Here is a 20205-nt window from a genome sequence, read left to right as displayed (position 1 = left end):
AATTTAATAAACAGAAAATTCTTTTCACTGTCTCGCTGTGATTTTCATTTACATTTCCCTAATGGCCAGTAATGTGGAACATCTTTTTGTGTGTTTACATTACAGCCTCTTTGGTAAAGTGTCTGTTTTTTAAAGTTGGATTGTTTTCTCACTATTGAGTTTTGAAAGGTCTTACTATGTTCCCAATAAAAGTTCAGGTATACGGGTTATATGATCGACAATTATTTTTTCCTAGTATGTAGACTGTTCAATCTCTTTCCCCTCATCCAACTTTACTGAAATATAACCAATTTAAAATTGCACATATTTAAGGTGTACAACTTTATGATTTGTTGTGTTAATTCTCTGAACAGTGTCTTTCATAGAACAAAGTTTCTTATTTTAAAAAATAAATTCCAATTTATCAATTTTTTTTTTCTTTTTGATTAGAGTATCTAAGAACTCTTTCCTAACTATGGGTCACAATGATTCTGAGAATTCTGTACTTTTTTTCTTCTTTTAGATCTCTGTTCCATGGTTAATTTTGTGTAACATTGTATAACATAGGTAGAGGTTCTTTATTTTGTTTTTGCATTTGAATGTCTAGTTGTTCCAATACTATTTGCTGAAAAGACTCTTCTTTCTTCTTTGTCAAGAATCAATTGGGCATATTGTATGGGTCTACTTCTGGAATTTATATTCTATTTTATTGATCTTTGTGTCTATCCCTTCACCAAACTACAATGTCTTGATGCTTGTCTTAAAATAGGATAGTGTAATTCTTCCAACTTTCTTCTTTTTCAAAATTGTTTTTGTTATTCCTTTGCTTTTCCCTCTATGTGTAGATGTCTGATATATCTTTAAAAAGTACTTCTGAGATTTTTAACTCGAATTACATTAAATAAGCCAATTTGAGAAGAACTGACATAATCATTATGATGTATCTTCCAATCTATGAACAGGTATGTCTGTTTATTTAAGTCTATAATTTCTTTCCTCGGTGTCCTGTAATGTTCAACTGTAGATCCCATGCATACATTTCATTAGATATATAAGCTATTTCAAATAATAATATTTTAAAAGTTCCGTCTCCAATTGTACATTATTAGTACATAGAAATAACAAATTTGCGTATTAATTTTGTATCTTGCAACCTTGCTAAGTCACTTACTAGTTTTAGGAGTTATTCTATAGATTCCTTGGAATCTCCTTTGCAGAAAATCATGCCATTGTGAATAGGGTAAGTTTTGTTTCTCTCCAATCTAGTTCATTATTTCTTTTTCTTACTGTATCATTGTACTGGATCAGGCTTCCAGTGAGATGCTGAATAGAAGTGTTTAAGAGTGAAAATCCTTGCATTATTCCTGATATTTTAAGGGGAAAGCATTCAGACTTTCATCACTAAATATGACACTGGCAATAGGTTAGGTTTGGGGGGTTTGGGGTTGTTTTTTTTTACAATTCTTAAGAGTTTAAAGCAAAAATTCAATTGTGGTCCTTGTATAATTTTCTTTCTCCTCTCTCAGGTTTTAAAGTAGTTTGTGCTGTGTGTGTGTGCTCAGTTCTGTTCAGTTCTTCATGACCCCATGGACTGTAGCCTGCCAGGCTTCTCTGTCCCTGGGATTTTCCAGGTAAGAATACTGGAGTGGGTTGCCATTTCTTTCTCCAGGGGATCATCCCAGTCCAGGGATCGAACCCGCATCCCTTACATGGCAGGCAGATTCTTGACCACTGAGCCACCGGGGAAGCCCTTAAAGTAGTTTATGACAATTATTTTCAAAGTATGTGGTTATTATCTAAACAACTTCAAATGTTTCTGTAACAATACGAGTTCAATAAAACTTAGCTATGAGCACACACTGAGGGCATTTATGGAATAGTTCAGGAGCACAATAGATAAAAGGCAAAACATTTGTTGTAATTACCACTCAATGCCCATTGTCTCTGCTATTAACATACCTCCCCACTCTCAGTCTGTTTTAGGTCCAGTTCAAGCTACAATAATTCACAAGTTGGGGGGAGAGGGTGGGATAAAGGAGTGGCTTTGGCCTGGCCCATCAGATAATTATGTTCCCTTAGTCCCAAGGCTGATTATGGAATGGTCCTATAACCCAACTAGGACTGAGTGAAACTCAGGCTAAAGCCCCACAGTCTGGTCTCAATGGATAGAAACTTTTCTGCTGAGTGTGAAGCAGAGAAATGGAAACCCTGAACTGTGCTGGTAGCTGTCTCATCACCAATGGGAGCATCTCACCGGAGAGTGAAAATAACAGAAGAGTGCAGAGACGGTACATGAAAAGAGAACAGGACAAAATGATATTTTTTGAACTCCTGAATCTAGCTGTACCTGAAACCAGTTACCATCTCTGAGCTCTTAAATTATTTGAGCCATAAATTCTATGCCTCACTCTCCACCTTTCTGGCTTAAGCCTGTTTAACCTGGATTTTCTGTCACTTCCAATTAGAAGAGTGGGGAGACAGAATGTGTCACTGATATATTCTGGGTGCGTCCTCCCTCAATCACATTTGCCCTCTTTGAATGAAATAAAGGCTAGCTCACATGAGGGCAAGGTCTTCTAGTCGTGGAGGCCACGGGGCTGGGCCAGTAGGATAAGGAGAGGCAGGAGAATGGTCATGCCAGTACACGGATGCAGGCTGGTACATGGATGCAGGATGCTGATACACAGATGAGGGATGCTGGTACATGGTGACAGAGGATGCAGGAGTCCTTATACCACTTACTTCTCAAAATGCCCACAGCAGGGCCTCCAGTATCACCAGACATCATCAGACTAACTTCTCTCCCATCATTTATAGACCTTCCTAATGGTGTCCCAAGAAAACCTCTTGGCATGGCATTCAATGCTGTGTGCCTCTGTGCTGGTTATTCTCCCTCTGTCCTTTAGATTTACCTCTTGTCCTTTTTTCACCCTGCTTTGTGTCCCAGGAGACTGAAGTACAATTATAAGTGCATGATAACTGCTATTTAGTGCATATGACCAGGAAGCCACTGCATTAGGTAGTTTTTATTCATTAAACCTGATTACGAAAGGCAGGAAAAAATAGTTGAGACATGGTACCATTAGCAGAGTATGAAAACTGGGTCACGGGAATGTGGGTACAAATTCTGCCACATTGTCCCAGCGCCACCGAACCCAGGGAGGCATCATAAATATGGCCTCTCCAGTAACTGACGATGGCTATGGTAATGTACACATGAGAAGTTAGGTGCCTGCTTCCTACACCTCAGGACTTCTCCCAGGCTTCTGGGACCCCTGGCGTCCAAAGAGTCCCTTGAGTCCAAGTGAGGATAAGGCTGGTTGTGGGGCCAGTCCACAGGAGTCCAGTCTCTACAGCAAGCATTCAGCTGGCTTAGAGACCCAGCTTGTTCTCATCTAGGAACAACCAAAACAAACAACAACCAGACTGTCTGTCCCTCTCCCCAAAAGGTGGGACAGTCCCACACACGTGTTTTGGCCTTATTTCCTGAGATATATACCTCTGACTTGACTTGTGGGTTCTGGTCTACTTTATTCTTCCATTTTCAACCTGTGGTCAACTTTATTTTTATTCCTCCCCACCCTCTTAAAATGGTTCTTATCTGTTAAACTCATGGGTGATTCTACTCTCAGCTTATTTTATACATTTCTGTGAAAGATCTTGATGTACCTTGTGGTCGTACTCCACCGTTTCCCCTCCTTGGCACCCGGGCAAATACTTGGTCTCCAAGTCCCTGAAGGAATGACAAGCCTCCTCACCCCAACATACACAGTTTGGAAAGGCCCTGGAATCCTCTGCGTGAAGGACACACCTTTTCCCTCAGGTTTTATGTCAGATTTTCTGGGAACCCTATCTCTTCACAATAACCAGTTTTACAACTCCCAGAAACAGCTTCTTGGTTCATTACACAATCTTAGAAGGCTTCTTTCCAAGTGTAAAAGAAATCTGACTGTCTACCCCACGGCGGGGTTTAGGTAGGGGCAACTTGAGAGCAGGAAAAGAGATGGACCTCTGCCTGAGAAAGAAGGGAGCCAGTCATCCTGGATGTTCTAGACCTGTCAGAACCCTGGAATTACCAGCTTGATGAACCCTGCACCCAGAATGCTAAGTCTAAGCAACCGGGGCTCTCCACTTTCTCAGCCCATTCCTCACCTCTGCTTCCAAAACCTGTGTCACCTGCCTATTTTCACCATATGCGCCTACCTGCCCCCAGTTTACCCTTCTCTCCCAACTCCTGTGAAGCCATAACTCTGACCTCTCCTCCTCCACTCCCAGAAGGACTGCAGAAATATTTACTTTATCTTCATATGAGTTGAAGAGTATTTGAAGAATTTTATTATATTTCTTAACTTAAAATGAAAGTGGTACCCAGTATTGAAAGTTTGGTCAGGAATCTCTGTTTCTAAATACTTCGGATACTTCTCTTAATCCTCACTGGTAGAAAAAAGGCAAAGACAGACCAGCTTGCTTATCATTTTACATTACTCATGTATAGAATATTAGACATGTTATTTAGCCACAAAAAGGGGCCCAGATGCCTTTTCCCAGAAGATGAGAGTAGGGCCCCAGAAAACACATACAGATAACACTGTCTTCTAGTGTTTTAAAGGAATAACACTGTAACCAGGACCCACGTTTTACCGTTTGCATGCCTGTCTTTTTTGTTTATTTCTGGGAAACGATAACAAACATTTATAAGATACTTTTATAAAGTACTTCACATGTATTAGCTCATTTGATAACAATATATTAGATTTAAGGCCTAGAGATGGGTATAAATGCATTTAAGATGACCGTCAAGAGACAAAAAAAAAAAAAAGAAAACCATGGTTGAGTGTGATCTTTCACAGTAATCCTAGAGGGCTTTGTTTACTTCTGGAATCTTGAAATGTTTTATGTTTGTGAGGATCTTGAGTCTCCTTTCTCAGTATTGCCCTCATGAACACATGTTCCAGGGCATGAGAAGAGGCTATAAAAGGGGAGAAAGACTATCTGAGCAAAAAGTCATAGCTGCAAACCTCACTTACTGCCATCTACCAACCCTCTTCCCTAGAACACAGGGCCCTGAGCAGGAGTCACAAAGCGATGAGCAATGCTTCAGGAAACTTCAGAATCTTGCTCTTGAATTCAATAAATCCAGTTTCCTATGGTTACTCACTTGCAGTTAAAAAAGCAACCAAACCTTACCCAATCATTTCCTCATAAAAACAACAATAAACATAAACTTCTGTTTTCTTCCCCACAAAATAAACAAGCTAGGTAGAGGTTACTGGCAAACACTTCAATTCAATGCAAGTGGCAAACCAGCTACAGAGGAGATCTGGACATTTTTCTCAAGGTCTGTGGGCTCTGCATGGGCAATGGGATCTCCATCTCTGTTACGTGGAACTCAGAATCTCCCCCATGTGATGAAACCTCAGGAAATTCTCTGGGTGTAAGAAAGAAATCAATGAAGCAGCAGCAGAAATGGGGCAAATCATTTTTGTCTCCTGACAATTAACTTTTGCTCACAAAAAAGTAAAAACTCATCTTCAAAACTTTAACAACCAAGTCTAGCATTTGTCCAAGCTGTTCAAGCTCAAGCTCTACTGGAACAGGAAGCATAGTCAGGCTAATTAATCTCTTATCATAGAAATAATCTCCAGACAGGGACAGGAATGGGCAGAATTTGGACAATGATGTGAAAGGATGCATGAAAAGGGAAACCTAAAAAAAAAAAAAAAAATTCATTAAAAGACATAGGAGATGTTAAATACAACATTCAAAAAGGTTCTACTATTCAAGGGTGATTTAGCTCCACACCATGGCCCAACTTTAGGAAGCTGGATGGATCTTCCAATCTCTCTAATTCTATCCAATTTCAGGACTGTATGGAACTATTAGTTGGTCTAGTTAGCCCAAAGAATTCTCTGGAGATCAGGCACGCTCTGGTTTCTTGAGGTCAGAACTTCCTCAGGGTAGAAAGGTGCTGTCCATTCCAAGAGTTCCAGGGTCATGCTGAGTTCACACTAAAATGGTCTCAAAACCATTAGTGACCACGTGTGCTCTTCTTCTGAGGCCCCCAAACTAGGAGTAAAGTATATTTCAGATGACTACAGCTTGGATGAGTTCCCCAGAGTCTCCACTCAAAAACTCATATACAACTGACTGGGAAACTAGGGGATCAATGGTTCACCAAGGCTTGATCTCTCTCAATTCCACCTCTTCTTTGAAGGCCCAAGGCACATTGAGGCTTTCTTGCAGCGTTTATCACACTTAGGCTCATGTCAATGGTTTCTGTGCACATACTGACTCTGATGGACTAAAATGAAACAGACTTCAACTCTGCATCTCTTGCCAGTTAACATCAATACTTCTTCAATTTAAATTAAATGCTAAGTGAATAGATTTTCCCAGCAATGAACAACACTTTTCGTCTGACCTGCCAGTTGCCTTTGATTAACAGCGGTTGCCTAGAGAATAGTTTTGAGGATTCCAAGGCCATAACAAAGCTCCAGGGTAAAGAGTGTTGTAATCAACTAGTGCTGCCTGCCATGGGACAGGATTGGAAGTAGTGGTTCAAATACAGTACAATTTGGGAATATAAATTAAGCATTATAAGAGTACAGAGAAGGGAAATCATCTCTGATTGGCAGTCAGAGAAGTCTATATGATAAAAGTGAAAAATGAGATCCACCATCAAGGATGGGTAGAATAACAGTGGGTGAAACACAATGAGCAGAAGAAGTAGGACAGGAGAGCATTATACATCCTGGGAAAGTAACTTTTAGACAAGCTCAAGTAGAATAACTTCAAATAGAAGTTTATGTGGAAAAAGAGTAAGGGAAAGGACTAAATACTGTAGGATGCCTCAGGTTCAAAGACATAATAAAGAAAAGCCAAGAGACAGACAAGAGATGGAGTAAGAAGGAGACTACTAGGCTTTATTTAGCTATTATACAAGAGTGAAGTCTGTAAGAATGCTCTGAACTATAATTTGGGTGTATCCAAGTTTTCTAGGAAGCAGTCTTACTTAATGGTTAATAACCACAGTTTTGAAGTCAGTTCTGGGTGCAAATCCCAGTTCTGAGTGTGACCTCAGTCATGTGACTTAAGCCTTGTACATTTCAGTCTCCTTATCTGTAAAATAAGTATAGGGTCAATTGGGAAATAATGTGTATAAAAGTCATAATAAACCCTCCATAAGTATTACCAATTAGGCTTGGTTACCCACAAGAAAAATAAATTTTTTTTGGAGGAGAAACTGTATCTCCCTCATTGCTTCATAATTTGGGAAATCTCATATGAAACTTGTAGAGTGGCTAAGTGGCTCAGAAAATAATTAAGTATATGAAATATATGAACTAGCCACAGAATCGGTTTATTTTCCAGTAATGCTTGGAGGCTTGGAGATTAGCCTTTCTGTGGTTAGGCATTTTTGATAATTGTCCATTTTTTTTGTTGACTTAATTCTTTACTGAATTATAGGTAAACAGATAACTATTAAGCAATACAACAGTGGTAGAATAATATTTTAATTTTACAATCTCATTCAAGATTCTCATCTAAGGGTCTCCTCCTTAGTCAAGTAAGTGCAGTTTTAAGCCCCTGAGAAAAGCAAGTCCAAACTGTTATCTCAGTGCAGCTGTAAAAATGAACACACACTGCAAACCCTCACTGAGGTTACACCTGAACAGAAGCTCCACTCCCCAAAGCCGCCGCTTTGCTTCAAGAGGCTGACCTGGCAGAGTCACACGATGCTGGGACCAGGGCCTTTCCTGGACACAGGAAGACCTGCTGTGACACCTGTCTTGCCTGTGGACCCAGTTACGGACTCTGTGACCAAGAAGGGCCTGGGAACAAAGACCTCAGCCTGAGCATGGAGGGACTGGTGGGAGGGTTTTGTTTCCTCAGTGCTGGTTCTAGGTCTTGTGGTGGAGAATGAGGCATAACTTCCTCTCTGTCCTGATGCAGTGGGCACCATGGCCCAGACCTCACACAGCTGGGGCTGGGGCTGGGGCTGGGCCTGGGCTGGGCATCACCCAAGACACACAGCATGAAGTGTCTATGAGCTGGGACAAGGTCTGCCCATCCCGGAAAGCGCAGGAGTATTTGTTGGAAAGGAAATAGTCTACCTCTGGTAATGGAACAGGCAGTCAGCAGATATTTTTCAAACACAGGCTAGTAACATTTCTGGCAATGAGTGAGTCACTGTAACACTTCCTTTCCATTAACAGAGGTGTTACTGTGGAGCTTACTAATTACAACAGAGCCCTCTTTGTCGCCGTTTGGGTCTGTTTCCTCAGCAAGTATAATGAATTAGCTCCTTCTAAATCTATCTGCTGGGCTAAACTATAGCTCCAAAGTGAATTATTGGCTTAGTAGTAACTGTCTCCAATATTGTCTTCTATTAGATGTATGTTGAACATTCAAAACAGGAAAGGCTTGCTACTTTAACACACACTGCGGCAGAGCAGTCTGACTGGGCCACTCAGCGTTGTCCAAGACGAGTTCATTTTCTTCAAGAGTGCTCCAGTCCCCATAGTATCTGTGACCCCAGATCTCCAGAGACATCAACACGGGGGACACCTGCAGCTCCTCAGGCGGGCAGAGCTGCCTGGCATCAGGCCAGCATGTCACTGACTCCCTACAGGACAGCTACTTCCCGTCTCAGCTCTATTAAAGGTAAGCACAGCTCCTCCCAAGTCATTAACGTGGAAAGATTTCTCTCTTTATCAGCAAGTGCTCATCTGAGTGTGCATATGCTCTCCGATTGCTAACTGCTAATCCCATTTATTTGCACCTTGTCTGTGCAACCCTGGGTTTTCTTCCATCTGAGAAACTATATGAGCGCCACCAAATCCAGCTTTCTACATCTTGTGTGATCATTTGAAGCTTCCTTTATTTCTTATGCCCACTGCTCAAATTTTTGACAGATGGTAAGTTTCATCAACTAAAAATCAGAATCTTTTCAGTGATTCCACAACTCTGGTGGATTCTGATTTGGCTTCAAAAACTGAAACCAAATCAGGCATAGGTACTCAAAGCCCAAAATTGTTTCCCTAATTCTTTCATATGTGAAACTGGGATCTAGTCAGCTAAAGGACTGCTTCCCCAATATATTTAATTAAGCAAATGCGTGCAAGATACACATTCCTGTAGAGAAACAATGTAAGTTTTTAGACCTCATGTTACTGTTGTAATGAATAATTTAAAGCTGACATAGAACACTACCCTGGTAACAGTTCCACACACAATTTACATTATTATATCCCAAGTCACAGATGTAGAACAACTGATTCAACATCAAGGTCATTTGATCCTCTAGTAATGACTTTGTGTGTATGTGTGTTAAATCGCTTTGGTCATGTCCGACTCTTTGTGACGCTATAGACTATAGCCCTCCAGGCTCCTCGGTCCATGGGATTCTCCTGACAAGAATACTGGAGTGGGTTGCCATTTCCTCATCCAGGGGATCTTCCCCACCCAGGGATCGAACCTGAACCTGTATCTCCTGCAACTCCTGCATTGCAGGTGGATTCCTTACCGCTGAGCCATCAGGGAAGCCAGTAGTGACCTTAACTCTTCCTAAGTTCCCTAAGGAAGAGATCCTCTGACTCTGAGCAATGAACTGAGGAATGACTACACAAGCATAGAGCTAAAGGATCTTAAATCTAGAAGGAAATTCAGTGATGTGACCCAGGGTCAAGTGTGCAGCACGCAGGCCACTGTTTCCTGATTGTAAGCCCTGGGCAGATACCGGTAATCAATTTCAGAACTTTCGTTTCCAATTCTTTCTCAACAAAGTATCACCTCAGACAGTCGGCTACCTACAAATGGGAGCTGGCACATCAGTGAAATCTTTTTTCTCTTCCAGCTAATCCAACCTCTCTTCCTTCTGATAAGAAACAAAGACCCAGAGAGTTTAACTGCCAGGTTCATTTTTTTATATATCATTTTAGAGTCAGTCTCATTACTTTAAGGTCTCCTTTTATTTTCCAGTGCATGCTAAGGGTAATAGGAATGCTTCTGCCCTCTAGGGGTCTATAACCTAGTTGTGAGGAAGAAAAGTTTAACATACTTGATAAGTATGTATAAACTATAAATCTGTCTTAGTGATGCAAATCAAAGGAGGCTGAAGTAGGCAGAGAAGAATGTATGATGGAATTCAAGCTTAGGTTTGGGCTAATTTACTCATTCAATAAACAAAGATAAACTGTTACTATCTCTCTGGGTCATAAATGACTCAACAATTCAACAAATGTATTGAGCGCACCGGCATTGTGACAGGTGATATGGAAATAGTGAGGGGCAGCCAGAATTCCTTCCCTCAGGGGCTCTTCAAGGGTCAGTGGGGAGGGCAAAAATTAGCAAATACTATAACTACTTGGACTTCCCTGATGGCTCAGACGGCAAAGTGTCTGCCTACAATGCGGGAGATCTGGGATCAATCCCTGGGTTGGGAAGATCCCCTGGAGAAGGAAATGGGAATCCACTCTAGTACTCTTGGCTGGAAAATCCCATGGACAGAGGAGCCTGGTAGGCTACAGTCCATGGGGTTGCAGACAGTCAGATACGACTGAGTGACTTCACTTTCACTTTCTAACTACAGGGTAACAAAGAGCAAGTTGCTATTGGTCCCGTGCAGCGGGAAGGCATGATAGTTCTTCTCCAAGCTGCTGCCCCCGCCAGGACTCCCTCTCCGGCTAGAGATCACCACCTCCTTGTTCCAAGGACCAAACCTAGTCAAGCAGTGTGAGGTCAACCTGCCGAACACCGCACAGTCTTTTCCTTTCTATTCCCACTGCTGCCGAGGCCCCCATCTCCCTCTCTACCTGGACCTCGACAGTAATCCCCTGGGTGTTCTGCCCACCTGCAACATCCCCCTCCTTGGACCATTCGCCACATCCATCTGCCTCAAGGATCTTTTCTAAGCACAGCCCTGACCATGTCACTGCCCAGCCTCATCCCCAGGAGCATGTCTGAACTTAGCAGTGTGGCATTCCAATCCCTCTAAGATCTGACCCCTGACCTCTGTGGCAGCTTTGCTTTTTTTCCCCTCATGTACCTCAGTCACACCCTTTGTACCAGTCACACCAAGCCACTTAGTTAGAAGGTAAGAAGGGCAGACTTTAAAGGTGGAAAGAATAGCAGGGCAGCCTCATGGACCAAGGTGGAAGGGTGATGCTGAGCCTGGAGTGGAGACCAACCTGGCTAATGAGTCCGGCAAACCCCACAGAAACAGTGCTCCTCCAGGGTACGCACTGCAGTTCCGAGAGTCCCTGGGGGCGTGTTCCTGCCCCTTCTCAGTCTCAGGGGAGAAAGGGGCAACTGCAGCCCAAACCGAACACTACAGAGTCTTCATTCCCTACTTCGACGTGGCACACGGCCAGACCACCATGATCCCCAGGAGGTTCTGCGAGGACCAGGGAGATGGGGAGAAAGACGGAGGACAGCAGTCCAAAGGAGGGGAAGGGAAAGTATAGTAAAGCTGGGAATTGTCAGTTGTTATTGGAGTGATCCTGAGCTAGTCCTGCACTGTTCCATGTCTGTTTCCTCATCCATATAATGGCAAAACAATAATGCCTACCTTACAGTTGCAATATTTTTCTCATTGATTTTTCTTAAGCATTTCCTAAGATTTCACTAACCATGACAGAAATGAGATTAGAAAAGTGGCTAATTGCACTAGCCTCCTAAGCCGGTGTCTCTGCTTCCACCCTTGTGTCTGCCGTCTATGGTCTAAGAGCAGCCAGGAGAGCGGATTAAGACAATCAGACCATGTCACTATGCTCAAAACCTTTTAATGGTTTCCCAACTCCAGTAAAAATCAAAGTCCTTATAAGAGCTCACACCATCCTATTGCCTCTCCCCCTCCCACTCCACTCCCATGCTCTTTCTCAAGCATACTGAGATCTCCCCAGATATCTGTGCACATGTTCCCTCACTTCTTTCCAGTCTCAACTCAACTGTCACCTTCTCAGGAGGGCCTGGTGGCTCAGTGGTAAAGAATTCACCTGCCAATGCAGGAGATGCAGATTCCATCCCTGGGTTGAGAGGGTCCCCTGGAGAAGGAAATGGTAACTCTAGTATTCTTGCCTGGAAAATCCCAGGGAGAGAGGAGCCTGGCAGCTTACAGTCCATGGGGGTCACAAAGGAGTTGGACACAACAACAGCAGCGGTAGCAGCAGGGCCTTCCCATTCACCCTATTCCAGCTATAATTGCCCAGTTCCCCTCCCCGCTTTATGTTACTCTAGAACACTCTCACCATCCAACATACTCTATGTTGTAGTTCACCTCTTTATCCGGTGTACTGTCTTCTTGTCTCCACTTCGGCATACGCTCCATGAGGACAGGGGTTTTATTTTGTTCCCTGTTATGGGCCCTGGCTCTAGAAAAATCCCTGGCACACAGCAGATGCTTGATATAGATTTGTTGAATGAGCAAATGATTTAAGCACCAGTTACAGTACTGGTATATTCCAAGGCTGAGCTGATTAGAGGCCCAGCAGCACAGCTGAAGCACATGAGTTTCATGATAACAAAATACATTCTGAACACTGAGCTGAAGCCGTTCCCCTGCCCCCATCCCATACTCAGGGGTTTCAGAGACATGTAGAAACACAGCAAGACAGCCTATGCCACTGCTCAAATTAGCACTGTTAGATATATACTGCAAGAGCCCCAGCGGAGGAGACACGAGACCGGCTTGGGCAAGGGTATTACTAAGAACATGAAGAAACTGTTCTCAGTTTTAGACAATGGAATCTGAATCTATAAACGATTGCTTCCTTTAGCATGATGAAGAAAATTATTCAGAAAGAATAAGCTTGTCGGCTCTGTCCTGTAAATAACAATAGCTCTATCCTTTCTTGAAAATCCATAAGCTGGAAATCAGATTTTTCAAACGACTGAAATAAAGCACAACCTGTCTGGGCAGAATGATCAGCCTTTATGTCGTGAGCGGGGTGAGGGTTCCGTGGGTGCTTTGCCAACATTACACATGCTATGATCATTACCGGCTGACTTGAATTACAATGCACAGAATTCTCGCACACTGATTCTGCTTGAACAGAATTCCCACTGAAAGCACAAAAATTCTTCCCTCAGAATTTCTGCCTGTTAAATGAAACGAGAAGCATGCTATGGGGTACAAAACAAAATGATTAATCCTTTCCATATCCTTTTAAAACAATGAATAGTGAGTGCTCTGGAGGCTGGTGTTCACCTTGACAGAACATGTCATCAAAATACTTGAATCACCCTCAGAATTCTACGCTGGACACCACGCAGGACAGAGAAAGACCATGAGAGACCTTATTTCATAAGAAAATATTAATTTCCTCAGAATCAAGGTGTTCAAATCACCTTAAAATGATATTTACTGAGTGCCTGTTACATGCCAGTCATACAACTAGGTATTTTCACATTATCTTAATCAACTCTAATGGCATAGGAGGGAATGATCTATATCCCTATTTTCCAGATGAGGAAATTGAGGATTCCAGAGAATGAGAGATTTTGTCTAAGTCACAGAGCATGACTGGATCAGAATTCAAATCTAAGACTCTTGACTCCAGTCCCCGTTCTCATACTACTACACTACGGGAGCAAGGGAAAGGCCTGCAAGAATCGTAATGAATACAGTGAAAATTGTGCCTAATCCCTGGTGGCTCAGACCATAAAGAATCTTTCTGCAATACGGAAGACCCAAGTTCAATTCCTCGGTTGGGAAGATCCTGGAGAAGGGAATGGCAATCCATTCCAGTACTTGCCTGGAGAATTCCAGGGACAGAGGAATCCATGGGGTCTCAGGGTTAGACACGACTGAGTGATTGACACACACACATACACAATCAGATTTTACTAAAGGCCTCTCATCTGAAAATCTAAGATGTTATCTCCAGGACCTTGTAGGGTTTAACAGAGAGTGAAAGATAGTCACTTTAACAAAGAAAGTCACTTAACTATTCAGTCTCTTTATTTCATGAGCAACAATATAAGGAAATAGTTAGCTTTAGTATCTCTTTGTCCACAAAAGAAATGAACATTTACACCTAATAAAATGACCTTTAATTTCATCTCCCCTCACATACTGTCTTGAAAAATCAGAGGCTTTCAGCTGGCTGCTAAAAAGTTTTGCCCTTCATTTCAAAAATCAAAATATTTTAAAGTGTCAGGGTTGAAGAATTATACATAGCAGGGACAAAACACTTCAGTTTTAATCAGATGATGATAGTCTGTCAGGGTAATAAATTAAACTTTTTTCTTTCTTAAGGCCCACACATTGAAAGGTTCAGAAAGGAGGCTACATGAGAGTGTTTGCCATCTCTGTATCAATTAAGACTGTTACAAAAATAAACTTACTATCATGGTCAAAAGGGCTTATGGATGGACTTAGCATCTCTGTTACAAGCTGGTTGCAATTTCACTTCTGGGTTTAACCCAGAATGAGTCAGCACAGGTGACAGAGACAGAGGTGTGACTTTTGTACTCAAGCCCAAAGAATGAAGAAGAGAGAAGGATCCTGGGAGGAGCCTTGTGATGGGTGCACTGAGGGTGGTGTAGGCCTGACACTTCTCAGACCAAGAGCTGAAATGCTCAGGACCGCCTGATGTTACTCCTTGAGGAGCAAATGTGCTGAAAGACTTCAGTTGAGTACTTACAGGTTTAATACTGTGTTTTCCTTTCTGGAGCAAAGTATCTGAATCACGCTCCTGGGGCTTACCCACATTAAAACTGGAAAAAATTGCCCATCTGACACCAAAGGCCACATCTGCAAAACAGACATGTTATCCCCCTTGACCCGGAAGATGTATATACGTGACAGGTTCTGAAGGCCACGGAACAATTTTCAAAATCTTTGCCAAACCAGCCTTCGGTGAATCAGTAAACTCAACACCAGCATGCCACACGTGGTCAACAGGTGGGTATCTCTGAAAACCCCCACAGCTGAAAAGGCAGGATCATTTCGCGTCCACAAGGAATCGGGAGGCAAATGCCAGTCTACCCAAAACCATCCTGAAGAAGGGATTTCACAATTAATTCTGGACTTTTGTCACTAGGAAAACAAGACCATCTCATCTACTTGACTGCAGGAAAATCACGTCACTCTTTTTGAGGAATCTGTTATTTAAAATGTGATGAGGCAGGACAGCCCTTTCCTTAGAGCCACGTGACTCTTCTTGGGGGAAATAGAGCTAAGTAGTCAAGACTTGCTCCTCTGCTTCTTGCTTTTCCTCCCACAGATAGCCTCTGCTAAAGTAATTCCAGGATGTTATTTATTTACTAGAAACCCGACTTTGCACAAGGATCTAGAGGAGCAAATCCGACCCTGAGGATACCATTAACTTCCACAGACTTTTTTTGAGGGTGGGGCACCAAGAGAGAAAGCAGGTGACACCAAATATTCTGAGATTGAGAAGCAACAGCTGGAGAGAAACATGCTTGGGGTTGGGAGAGGCACAGGCTACCCCACCTCCCAGCTCCAGTTTCCAAATGGAAGGTGAGACTTCAAAGGAGCCTCACCTGCTGGGTGTCCCCACCTGGGTCAGGTCTTGGAGGAGACAGTCTTGGCTCCAACACCAAAGAGGAGCATCCCAAGGCCCAAGTTGTAAACGACAACCTGGCAGAAATTCAGAGTCTAAATACCTCTGGGCAATGGCTCAGACATGCACCTGATCCAGTGATGTGTCAGGAATAAATCACTTAAATAAACCTTGTTTAAAAACAAGCAAATATGACTTAAATATTATTTTCAATAGAAAAGAAATGTGGCTGGCAGGGGAGCTCAAGGAGGCGACCTCGGTAGATTTGCAGGGTGGAAAGGGAGAAATCTGATAGGTCTCCCTTCCCCTAGACTTCCTGCGGACCATCACTGAACACCCTGAATTCAAGCACAAATCTGGTAGGTTTTCCGTGCCTGGGTGCGGGCAGCGGCTCGCCGCGTGGGCAGGCACCTTTCCAGGCACTGACTAGGAAGAGTGACCGACTGTAACATCCACACTCTCCCTCCCGCCGGGGACCGGACCATTCCTGAGGATCAGGTGCCTGTTTCAGTTCAACCGCAAACCATCATCCACACTCGCTCTGTCCGGACAACGCATGGTTCCGGGGGGGAAAAAAGAAAAAAGGGAGGGGAGCAGATAGCATTTAAACAATTAAACCACATTTGCTTTCAAACGGTAAGAACCGAGACCTACACGTTTCCCTTTCCCCCTTCCAAGCCCCTATGATCATTTTGGGTAAAGCAGGAACCCGAAGCTCGCGGAGCACGCAAACGGGTGTCCCGGAGGAGCTTTGTTCTTCGCACAGAGAAATCAGCACCCTCGAGGGTAAGCCCCCGCGCGGTGTCGGAAGCCGAGGGGGCGCCGAGGAACCGAGCACCGCGTGCGCCAGCGCCATGCCCATCCTCACACGCGCCCGCCCCGCACGCGGCCTGGGTGCTGGGAGCGCGTGAGGGCGCGCTTCGCCCACCCGCCACGCATCTCACCTAGCACCACCGCGACCACGGTGGAGAGCAGCAGCCAGTTATTCCTCAGGAAGCGCTTCCAGTCGCATCCCTTCCTCGCCGGCTTCCCCATAGCTGGCGCCGGGGCTGGGAACCACAATAGAGGCGGCCGCTATTGTGCGTGGGGCTCGCCCGTGCGCGCGGGGACCGGGGAAACCCTGGGACGGCCGGTAGCTCCGCGGCGCAGTGGAGGAGGGTTGCGGGCGCGACGGGGAGAGGGTGTGCGCTAGCTGCTGCAGCCGCTGCTGTCAGCACCGCCGCAGCCGCCACCTGAGCTCGTGCGCCGCGCCTGCCGCCCGTACTGTGCGTGGCGGGCGCGCCCGGCTCCTCCTGCCGCCGCCGCGCTTGCGGCGCCCGGGCCAACCAGCAAGGAAAGAGGGAGGAGCGGCCGGCCCAGGGAGGCGGGTGCGTGCGTGGTGCGCCCGGGGTCCCGGCGGAGCAAGCCTGGGAGGGCGTTCGCGCGGTAGCTGGAGCAGCCGGGTCGGCCCTCAGGGGAGCAGTGTGCTCCGCCCCAGTTTTAGGCTGGAACCTTTCGCTTTTTTGTTGTTTTAATTGGTCAGGCCAGGTTTTCGGATTTACGGTTTCCTCGGCTCCCTAATCCTTGCGGGGCGGAGGGGCGGAGTCAGTGGCCCCTTTGGCTTGAACGTCAGCCTGCACACCCCCACGCCTCCTCTTTCAGTGCAGCACCCGAGTGGGGAGAGTTGGGGGGGACTGAGTTCTGTCTTGGGTTCCCTTTGCTCCTCGGACTTGCCAACAGCCTAGAAAGCCTGAAGCCTCTAGGAGGAGGGAAAGAAAGAGTGCTAGGGGCAGAACGGGACTTTGTGAACTTTTCACACGAGGTTTCTAACCCATCGCCCTCAGAGGTATTATTAACTCTCCTGTTTGGGTCCAGGGAGGTGAAGCTCCTGCAGGACTGTCTGTGGACCCAGGGCTTGGAATGGACCCTCTTAGAACTTCGCTTCCGCTCCTGGCGGCTGGCTCTGTGGCCGCCCAAGGCTCCGGAGCTGTGAGACTTGGCAAAGTAATTAAGACTGAGAACCCAACCGAGCGGAGCTGAGTAAAAGGTGGGCGGGCCCAGCCCTCAGGCCAAATGTTTTGGAAAGGCAAAAGCTGGAGAGTTGGAGAAACTAGGTAAGTGCTGCTGAGTGCATTTTCCAATTCTCTTCCGCTCTTTTACTCAGTTTTTTTCACCCTAGCTTATACAAAACGTTTTTCCCCCCTTAACCACACCACCACCTCCGCAACCGCAGCCCTGCACCTTTTTGCTGTTGTAGTCTCCTCCTATTAGGGGATCTCCCCAACTAACAATTTTTTGATAACTAACGCCTCACAATTAGAGCGCCATTCCTTTGGGTAAATGGACAGAAGCGTCCTGGAAGAGAAAGTAAGTTTTATGAACCATGTACACTTTAGTATGAATGAGCTTATCAGCTCATTTCCAGAAAATAAATTTTGAGAAAGGAGAGATAGAGGGATACCAAAGTCGTTGTGTGCCTGGGGAAGATCTGAAGAAATGTCAGAAGGGAAACTATCAAGAAAGAGGGGACGAAGATTCCATCCTACAGTAAAAAGGCTGGAAATACTCAGATGTCCAGCATGAAAGGAATGGTAAATATTTTATGGAACTGCCATGCAGCTGTACATTATGCAGTCTCTATAAAGGAAGTTTATGAAATTTCTAAGATAATAGGATGGCACATGTCATAATAGGGAAAACAAGAAGATTAAAGTTATATATATAGTGTGATCACAACTATGTAAAACAAACATAAAACAAAGCCATGTACTTAGAAAAAAGTCTAGAAGGAAACACAAAATTTTAACAGTGCTCATCTTTGGGTGATAATATGATGCCTGAATATTTTTGCTTTCTATCCTTCGGTATTTTCCAAAGTGTTTACCATAAGCACATCCATGACCATTACAGTTGTAGATAGGGCCGTATTTAAGGAATAAACAGGTCCTAAAGAGAGAAAAAAGTTGAATCTAAGACAAACTTTGTACACTGCAGTTTTTTGAGGTGTAGTAAGACAGTTACACCTGGGTTTTGGAAGTAAGGATATATTTAGGTTTAAATCCCAGCACCACCATTTACCAGTTGGGTGTCCTTGGGCAAGTTATTAATACTTAAATTTTTTGTCTTGGTTTCTGCATGTGTAAATAGAGGCATTCGCAGTATTTATTTCATGAGGGTATTGTAAGAATTGAATACAAGAATATATGTAAAAGACTTAGAACAGTGCCTGGCACACAACAAATGTCATCATGAGTTTTACCTGGAGCCAACCTAGGCATGCATTTTCTTACTTCCTCCTTTGTTCCCTGCCTGTCCTGAAGATACTTTGAGCCATTTCACACACATAAGAACCCTTGTATATTGATCAATAGTAATTTCCTTTAAGTTACTGTCAGGGACCCTAAATCTATTGTACTTTCACACCTAAAGCTCACATGGTACATACTCATTTTATGCTTCTTTGAACTATGCAGTCTAAAAATAGGGTAATATAAAGAGGAGAATAGAGTCCAAACATATACATTCATTTTGCAATAATTACCATCTCCTGCATTAAAAGTCAAGAATCTCAGAAGTTCGAAGCATGTAGGCGAGATGAATTATAAACTGTGTTTATGCTTTACTAAATGGCAGTTCCACTTTAGCTGGTAATAAAAGATAATAAGCAAACAATCATAGTGCACTTAACATTTGCCAGACACCCTCCTAACCACTTTATACATACTGACTACTTTGGTCCTCCTGACAGTTCAGTGAAGTAGGGACCGTTATATCCCATGGGGCTGCTGGAAAAATCAAATGAGATCTTGTATATTATCATTATTTTCATTTTAAAGCTGAGGAATTTGAGGTAAAAGAAGGTTAAGTAACTTGCTTAAGTTCCCTCCACTAGTCAGAGAAGAATCAAGGGTTGAACTCAGTGGTCTTGCTCAGCTAAGTGCACAAACTCTGCATTAAACCACCAACCTCTTCTGTGAGAAACAAATACAGAATTGTTACGGGAAAATTACTCTTGAGTTACGTGAATTTTACCCTATGCATGATCTTCAAGAATCCCTCCATCCACATCCAGGAAATGCTTTGGTGTCCTACAGTGCTGCACTCAAGTGGAGATTGCATGCGTTTTACCGGGCAGTGGTTGAACTCTTGAATCACCTCTCCATTGCTGCTACAAGCACTCAATAATTCTACCTGATTTCTCTGCCTAAGACAAGAAATGGTATAGGAAGCATCACTTTGGAGAGGGAGGAGATTGGAGATCCCTTGGTGCTCAAGTTCTGTTCTTTTTAACTTTCATAGCCTGGGCTAGTCATGGACACAAATAATTGCAAATTGGACAGGAGTGGAGAAGCATTTCTCTTGTAAACTACTTGAGGGGATCTTAACTACTCAGCTCCTGAAACAAAATCTCCACTCTTCTGGGATAAGATCTTAAAGCCAAGTGGAAAGAAGTGTTAAGATTTTACCCCTCCAGTAGATCTCCCCTTTCCCTTTTCCCTGGCCTCTCAAATTCTTTCATCCTGCTGAAATATACCTTTGGCCAGTTCTCACTACATTGCATTTTGCCAGTGTATGTGTTTGCCCCTTTCCTTCCTCCCTTTCTCCCTCCTCCTCCCCCTTCTTCATCCTCTCTCCCTTTTTACCATTTAAGTAACTCTGACATTTCCTTTATTGTTATTGTTTCTCTCTCTCTCTTAAATCGTTAACTCATGGACTCTCT

General features: G+C 43.9%; 1 protein-coding gene and 1 long non-coding RNA gene across 2 annotated transcripts in view; one reads left to right on the top strand and one right to left on the bottom strand.

Annotated features, from left to right (window-relative positions):
- Positions 1-17018, bottom strand: part of SLC1A1 (solute carrier family 1 member 1) — a 73608-nt gene extending 56590 nt beyond the window's left edge. Inside the window, exon 1 of the mRNA XM_043487161.1 lies at positions 16451-17018. Coding sequence (XP_043343096.1) covers positions 16451-16541 — 91 coding nt within the window. The 5' untranslated portion in view covers positions 16542-17018. The remainder of the gene's footprint in view (positions 1-16450) is intronic.
- A 40-nt stretch (positions 17019-17058) lies between these two features.
- The window catches only part of LOC122453246, a 68005-nt gene continuing 64858 nt past the window's right edge, over positions 17059-20205 (top strand). The window contains exon 1 of the long non-coding RNA XR_006272986.1: positions 17059-17599. This is a non-coding gene — a long non-coding RNA (uncharacterized LOC122453246). The remainder of the gene's footprint in view (positions 17600-20205) is intronic.

The sequence above is a fragment of the Cervus canadensis genome, chromosome 14, assembly GCF_019320065.1.
Source record: "Cervus canadensis isolate Bull #8, Minnesota chromosome 14, ASM1932006v1, whole genome shotgun sequence".
In the NCBI taxonomy this organism is placed as follows: domain Eukaryota; kingdom Metazoa; phylum Chordata; class Mammalia; order Artiodactyla; family Cervidae; genus Cervus; species Cervus canadensis.
The sequence above is the reverse complement of the archived record's forward strand: the minus strand, read 5'-3'. Positions and strand labels throughout refer to the sequence as shown.